This window comes from Belonocnema kinseyi, chromosome 7, assembly GCF_010883055.1.
Source record: "Belonocnema kinseyi isolate 2016_QV_RU_SX_M_011 chromosome 7, B_treatae_v1, whole genome shotgun sequence".
In the NCBI taxonomy this organism is placed as follows: Eukaryota; Metazoa; Arthropoda; class Insecta; order Hymenoptera; family Cynipidae; genus Belonocnema; species Belonocnema kinseyi.
Genome location: NC_046663.1, coordinates 70,062,831 through 70,070,731, shown reverse-complemented (window position 1 = coordinate 70,070,731; position 7,901 = coordinate 70,062,831). Strand labels below are relative to the sequence as shown.

Below are 7,901 nucleotides of genomic sequence, written 5' to 3'. Positions count from 1 at the left end.
AAAGTGGCAAAAGTGCGGGAAGGCTCTCAGGACTGATTGTCACATCTGCGGCATCTCTCGCCCGCGGCAAGACTCACCAGAGGCATCTCTCCTTGGAGAATAATTTTCCAGTCCACAACAAAGTGGAAGAAATGCGACAAGCCTCAAATGATTAATTGTCACATCCGCGGCATTTCTTATCAGCGGCAATTCTCCCCAGCCGCATCTTTCTCCCAAGAAAAATTGTTTAGTACTTCTAAAGATAGAAAAACTGCGGAAAGTCTTCCCAGCGGCATCTCTTCCCCAAGCAGATTTTCTAATTAGTTCTAAAGATGTTAAAATTGAGGCAAGTCTCCCCAGGGGCATCTCTCTCACAAGAATATTTTTCAAGTAGTTCCAAAGATGGCAAAACTGCTGCAAGTCTCCTCAGTAGCATCTTACCACCAATAGATTTTTTTAATTACTTACAAAGATAGCAAAACTGCGACAATTCTACCCAGCGGCATCTTTGGCCCAAGAAAATTATTAAAGTTTTTGCAAAGATTTCAAAACTGCGGCAAAACTCCCATCTCGCCATCTCTGGCACAACTTGAAAAATTTTCTTGGAAGAAAGTTGCCGCTGGGGAAACTTTCCGCAATCTTACTATCTTTAGAATTACTTAGAAAATTTTCTTGGGTGAGAGATGCCGCTTGGGAGATTTTCCGCAGTTTTGCTATCTTTGGAAGTACTTAGAAAATTTCCTTGGGAGAGAGATGCCGCTGGGGAGACTTTCCACACTTTTGCCATCTTGGAAGTATTTAAAAAAATTTCTTGTGAGAGAGATGCCGGTGGGGAGACTTGCCGCTGTTTTGCCATCTTTGGAACTACTTAATAAATTGCTTTGGGAAGAGATGCCGCTTGGGAGACTGTCCGCAGTTTTGCCATCTTTGCAAATACTTAAATAAATCTTGGGAAAAAGATGCCGCCGGGAGATTTGCATTACATGAAGAACTGCTCCATTTCAATACTTACTTAATCGATGTAATTCGATATTGCTATAGCGTCGGTTCTATACTCAAACCGATAAAATTACAAATTAAATGAAGAGATCCAGTTCGACTTTTTTACCTACTGAGTTCTAATTTATGCGAAGCGTATTAGTTCAAGGTATTATTGAACTAATATAGTTACATATTTTTTTCGTTCTATATTTAGCTTATGCTACACGTTCAGTCTTTGAACTTCCACAGGTATCATGTGGTATTTGGAGCCGAATCAGCACAAATGTCTCAACAAATGTCTGAAATGTCTCAAAGAAGTCTGAGACAAAATGTCTCAGGCTAATGTTCTACTCATCGAGAATATATTGTGAAAGTATGGTGAATTATCTTTTCTTAAAGCTACTTCGGCTTTAACGAACATATTCTCATAACATCATGTGCTCCGCACTTGATTTGGCCAGAATGCGAAATTTTCTATATTATGTTTTACACTATTTTATAAAATGTACATTGCATTTATCTTTGTACCTCGGCCTAGGCTTGCTTATTCAGATATTGCAAAATAATGTACAATTTTAAATTATCATATATACTAGGCAGTCTGATAAGTCCCTGAAAAATGAAACACGGAGACGTTTTTTTGGCCAAAGTCGGTTTTATTTTTCAACATACTCTCCTTTTAGGTCGATACAGCGAGTCCAACGATTTTCTAACTTTTTGATACCGTCCGAAAAGTACTCGATCGGAAGGTCTTCAAAATACGCCTCAGTTTCAGCTATGAGCTCCTCATTTGAGTAAAAACGCTTACCGGTGAGCCATCTCTTCAGGTTAGGGAACAAGTAATAGTCGCTGGGGGTCAGGTCTGGTGAATACGGTGGCTGAGGAACCAATTCGAAGCCGACATCATGCAATTTAGCTTGTGTAACTAAGCATGAATGAACAGGCGCATTGTCGTGATGATAAAGCGGTTTTTCTTCTACAAATGCGGTCTTTTTTCGGCGATTTCGATTTTCAATTGGTCCAATAATGATGAATAGTATGCTCCGGTTATGGTTTTACCTTTTTCAAGATAGTCCTCAAAATACGGAGGCCATATCCTTTCCGACCCATTGTTGCGTTTTTGGACGCTTCGGAGCACTTTGGCCTGGTGGAACCCACTGTTTTGCCTGTTGCGTTGACTCACGAGTGTAGTAGTGGATCCAGGTTTCATCCATGGTTACGAATCGGCGTAAAAACTCGGTCGGCTTACGTGAAAATAATGCCAAATTCTGCTGGGAAGTTGTCACACGAATTCGTTTTTGGTCCACTGTGAGCAAACGCGGCACCCATCGCGCGCAGAGCTTCTTCATGCCCAAAGCTGAATGCACGATATTGCCCACATGTTCCAATGATATGCCTACAGCATTAGCTACCTCTTTTGATTTCACTTTGGGATCATTCAACATCATATCATGGATTTTTTCGACATTTTCTGGTGTAGTGACCTCTTTTGGGCGCCCAGATCGTTCAGCATCAACTGTGCTCGTACGGCCACAACGAAACTCGGTACACCACTTATGAATCGTTCCAATCGACGGTGCAGAGTCCGGGTAATACTTATCCAGCTTGGCCTTGGTCTCGGATATCGTTTTCTTGCCAAGATAGTAGTGTTTGATCAAAACTCGAACTCAGATTTTTCCATATTAAAAAAAACTCGGAGGTTAGTCGCTTCTCAGTGCTATAACTTGTAAATGCGTAAACATAAATAACTGAAGTTTTGACAGGCGTCATTTGAAGGATCAAGCTCGACGAAAATGGTTCACATTAGTGAATAATAATGCCATCTCTTAGAATTTTCAGGTACTTATCAGACTGCCTAGTACTTTAATATTTGTTTCTTATTTTGCATTAAATTTTATTTTTAACTACCTTGGAAAATGTATAGTTTCAATAAATGTATATTATTATAATTCATAATCTGCATTGATATTAAAACGTATACGCATTTTCATTGATTTATTTTCATAATTAAAGAAACGTACGCATTTTATAAAAAAATTGTTAATGAACACCTTACTGCAACTTGTGTCATTTTTTGATAAATTTAAATTGTTTATTTTTAATATTATTTTTGTGATTTAGGTCAAAAATACGCCTTCTAGCGTAAAGTGTTTCAAAGAAAATTGGTAGATACAAGTTCCGCAAAAACTTTCGTTAAATATGAATAAAGTTATTGCAAGGTGTGTCATATTTCAAAAAAAGTAAATTTGTTTATTTCTAACGTTTCGTGTATCGTGACATATTTTTATATCTTTTTTTGTTAAATAACTTTTGTTTATTCACATTTTTTCGTCTCTTGTCTGTAGATTTTCCAAAAGTTTAATTTTTATTCTTTTTAATCTTATATTTTACGATAAAAAGAAAGTATGTTGGTCCTGTCCAAAAATATTTAATAACAAATTTGTAGAACCTTTTCGGGTGAACAACTTTCGCCTATTAATATTTTTGGTACCTTGTGTCATTAAAAAAAACACGTATTTTTATGCTTTATTCTGTTTTTGACGATTAAAACAAACACTGCGCGTTCCATCAAAAAGGGATTAGTTACAATAAGTCGGTTTTACAAAAATTTCATTTTTTATTTTTATTAAAACACGATTAAAACAGAAACTACGTATCCTATAAAAAAATTATGAGAATCAAATGTGCAGCTCTTTATTGGGTAACCAACTTTTTATAATTACTTTTTTCGCAGCTTGCGTCTTTTGTCTAAACATTTATTTTATTTGATCTTTAATCTGTTTTTTTTTTGCGAATAAAACAAGAACTACGCTTCCTATCAAAAAGTAACTCATAACAAATTTGTAGATCATTTTTTAATATTCTTTTTGTCTATTCATCTTTTGACGGAGGGTATTCAAATGACAAACTTTTTTATTTATTTGACTTTTTTCATATCGTGTGTTTTTTGGTTTAACATTTTCATTTTCGTTTTTTTTTAAATTTGTAAATGCAATAACTAGTTATTTTTTTACCGAAAAAAATCGTTGGAATAAATTATTCGTCTTTTTAGTTATACGACCAGCCTTACATAGAATTTTTAAATATTAAAAAAAAAGTGTTATCAAATATTTTGGAAATACTTTTTTTGATTTTTTATCCAAAATGGCGGGCTAAGGCCAGTGGAGTTCCTTATAAAGTGACTTTTCTCGAGATCAACGGATGTTTCTAAGGAAAAGTCTACCCAAGGTGGAACAATTGAAACAATTTATTTAAATTACGACCTGTTTTTGAGAAAAAGGGTTAAATATCTAGAAAATTATGTGATTTATGATGAAATTGTACTGAAATTTTGTTGTTCAGCATAAAAAAATATACAAAAGTCATGTATTTTTTATCTTAAATTTTTATTTTTTATTGCAAAATTATCGAAAAAATATCAATTTTTCTTTTGAAAGTAATATTTTAACAACCTCCTTAATTTGTTGTTTATAATTATTTTAGATACACGAATCTGTGATAATTTTAAACTTGATGTCTCGACCTTTCGTTTATTTAAAAGGTAATTGATAAAAATCAGTAAAATAACTGTCTTTTTTTTGTTAGATAATTAAGGTACCACATTTATATTGTGATTTTTCAAAAGTCTGTAGCTAAGAAACTACGAATACTACATTGATTAAACCGCATCAAGGGAAAGTTATAGTTGTTAACTTTCATATCCAATTATATCAGGTACATTTTTTACATTTTTATAAACAAGTATAGCTGTTTTTAAAAAAATGGAATTTTTATGCATATAAAAAATTAAGTTTTCTCGGTTATTTATAACGTTGCAACAACGAAAATAACAGGAACGACCGAGGGTTTTTTAAACTTGAGCGCGTTGAACTAAAATTGCTAATCACAAGATCAAACAAAAAGATTATGATAAATTCAAAAGCTATAAAAAATTAAATAACCATGTTTTTTTGTGTGAAAAATTAATTCTTTAGTGGTTAATATTAAGATACTAATAAATACACGTTATTTTTAATAGTATTAAATTACTGTATTTAGTTATAAAAATGTGAAGTAATAGTTAATCAGTTGTAAAAAATGGATCAATAAACAAAAAACTGCACTTTTTTCGTGTATGAAAAATAAAACTTGCGTTTTCGTTTAACAATCGTTTCCATGTGTATAAAAATTTATTGTTTACATATATTTTGTGTGAAATAAAGGTTGAGATATAAATATATGCTTTTTTAAAAATTTATTTTTATTCAATTGTCTTTATAAAATTTTGTTCTGTATAAAGTATGCCTAATTTACAGAAAACTACCATTATTCTTAATTTGCATAAGACGAAAAGTATTCTTTATTTACGTAAAACTACAAGTATCCTTAATTTACTTTTTTTACTGTTCAATGGCTCATCTTCACAATCCATACTTTCGCAGCATACATTCCCTGAAAGAGCTGTATTAATTACAGAGTTCATATTATCATTATATACATTTATTTCATTATTCATGCAATCGAAATCAGGCCAGTCATCTGTAAACCCTTCTGGAATCACACCATCAGCTTGCTCATATTGCTCGCCAGTTTTTAAAAAACATAAAGGTTTGAATGTTAGACCAGTCAAAAGGAACTTTTTCTGAATCCCAAATTCTATTGAAAAACCTGACCAGATAAGGGACCCAATTTTCTGGTAGATATTTATAAAATTCATTAGGGATGCCCTCCTCACCGAGTGCCTTTTTAATTTTATACGACAATAAGGTTTTTTTACTTCCTCTTCCGAGATGATATAATCCAGTAAAGGATGTAAATGTATACACCACTTAACATTAAAACAGATTTGTTCAGTATACAATGAATCCGCAAAAGCCTGCCAGCGTTCGAAACTTATTTCACTAACAGAAGAAGACTTTATTCTACAGCTATTCACTGCTGCCCAGAACGCTTTAGCGTTATTTCAAGATGCAAGAGATTACACTCAAATCAACAGATCAACAGATTACACTCAAATTTCTTCCTTTTTAAAATTTGAAGCTCAAAGTAAACATTCTTTATTTTCCTATACCCACTAACATTTAGCTCTGAAAATTAGGATAACTTACATTTTTGTAATGAGTCTTTTAATTTACGACGTATCATATCACATTCTCTATCGAACCAAGGTTTTTTTCCTGGAACTCGCCAAAAAGGTTTGGAAACCAGGTCTAATTTATCCGCTACTACAGAAATTGCAGAAATGAGATTCTCGTTCAACTCATCCACATCATCAACAGTACAAGAAACACCAGGCGAGACTAAAATTTGCTCAGTGTATGCCTTCAATGCCCTACCCCTCCAGGCGAATTTCTTATAATCAAAAGACTTATTTAACCCATCATTTGAAGTTAAATTACGATCAGCAATTTTAACAACCACTGACAAATGTTCTGATAATGTAGGAATCCCCAAAACCAAAAAATCGGAAATCAAACCCAAGGAGGCCGCATAACAGAAAATGAGATCTGCTATATTGTTACCCTAATGACCTATGAAAGTATATTGTGCTGGGGTATCATTTTCAGATCTGCCATTTAAAACAACTAAATTGTACCCCTCCAAACAATTTATTAATGCCTCACCTCTTGAGTTAAACACTTTGTCCATTGCTAAACGGAAAGGAGAAACTACCACATCCTCAGGTAAAGATTCCTTAGTTAACTGATTTAGTTCCCCTACACGAGAGTTAAAATCACCTCCAAAGAAAATTGGGATATTAGGATACACTGAAAAAATTTTATCAGTCAACATCTTCAGCTCTTCGACAAGAGGCTGGCAACCTAACGACGGCTTGAAGTAAACATTACCAACAACAAATTGAAAGGCTTGATGCCAACACTTAATAAAAATCCAATCCGAAGTAATGTCTAAAATTTCATAACCGAAATATGAGCGATTAACATATATAGCTAAACCTCCGCTGAGTCTTCCTCTGTTACTCTCTAGAAGCTATACTTACTACGCAGGTGTAATTCTGAAGCTAGGCCGCGGGAGATATTACCGTTGACGTGGAGCAAGTCTCAGTGAGGCGTATTATATCATTATCGGTGACCGAAGAGGCAAGCTCTGAAAAATTCGTAAATCCAAGCGCATGCCAGAAGATAATACGAAAGCCAGGACTTCCACCTGAATGCTGCTGACGTCCATATTGCTCTCCGAACTCTCTGCCATCACTACCTAGGAAACCGGGCTCCTTGTCCTGCTCGCCTGTTTATTCGAACTTCCAGACCCCTTGCTAAGAAATCTATCAATCAGACTGTCAAAAGAGACAGATGATGAAGAACCAGAACGATTTTGTCTTGTTTTGTTTGCTCTCTTGACTATGGATGGAGGATCAGGAACACTGTCAATAAAACAAGTATTTTCCAGATTTGATTCCCATTGGAGTTCTTCAATTTTGAAATCCGAGAGAGTTTTATTGTCGATAAGCAGCTTCTTTCCCTTTACAAAAACCTTAACTTCAGACTGTTGAAGCTTTTCCTTAGCTACCCACAGCTTCTTTCTCTCTAGTCTCTCTTGCAGCGATGAGTCGTAACTAATGCCGATATTTTCCTCTGCGAGCTGCTCTCGCTTTCCCATAATTAATTGCTTATGAAACCAAGAGCACAGCTTAACCAAAACAGGGAGATCACTCTGTCCCTTTCCCATCGAAAGGCATCCGTGATGTGCTTAGCCGTGATCGCTACATCCACTCCAGAGAATGTGCGAAAAGACAGCTTGGAAGATCTTCATTTTTCAATGTGTTTTCAAGAAAATTGTGCACTGTTTTTTTTTACAGATTTAATTTTTCTTTTAGTTTTAGCAGTATCCGCTTTTATGGAAGTTAAAATTTCAATCATTTTTGAGTCCGTCATCGTTTTGAATACTAAAACGAGAAATCCTCTCTCAGATAAATAAATTTAGTTTTTGTTGACCGTTCT

The 7,901-nt window shown here is 34.5% G+C and overlaps 1 protein-coding gene across 1 annotated transcript in view; it reads right to left on the bottom strand.

Moving 5' to 3' along the window:
* The window catches only part of LOC117176493, a 34,082-nt gene extending 26,930 nt beyond the window's left edge, over window positions 1-7,152 (bottom strand). The window contains exons 1-2 of the mRNA XM_033366747.1: window positions 7,090-7,152; window positions 6,048-6,291 (exon numbers count right to left, since the gene is read on the bottom strand). Of these exons, the coding sequence (XP_033222638.1) occupies window positions 6,048-6,291; window positions 7,090-7,152 (307 nt within the window). The remainder of the gene's footprint in view (window positions 1-6,047; window positions 6,292-7,089) is intronic.
* Window positions 7,153-7,901: the final 749 nt, after the last annotated feature.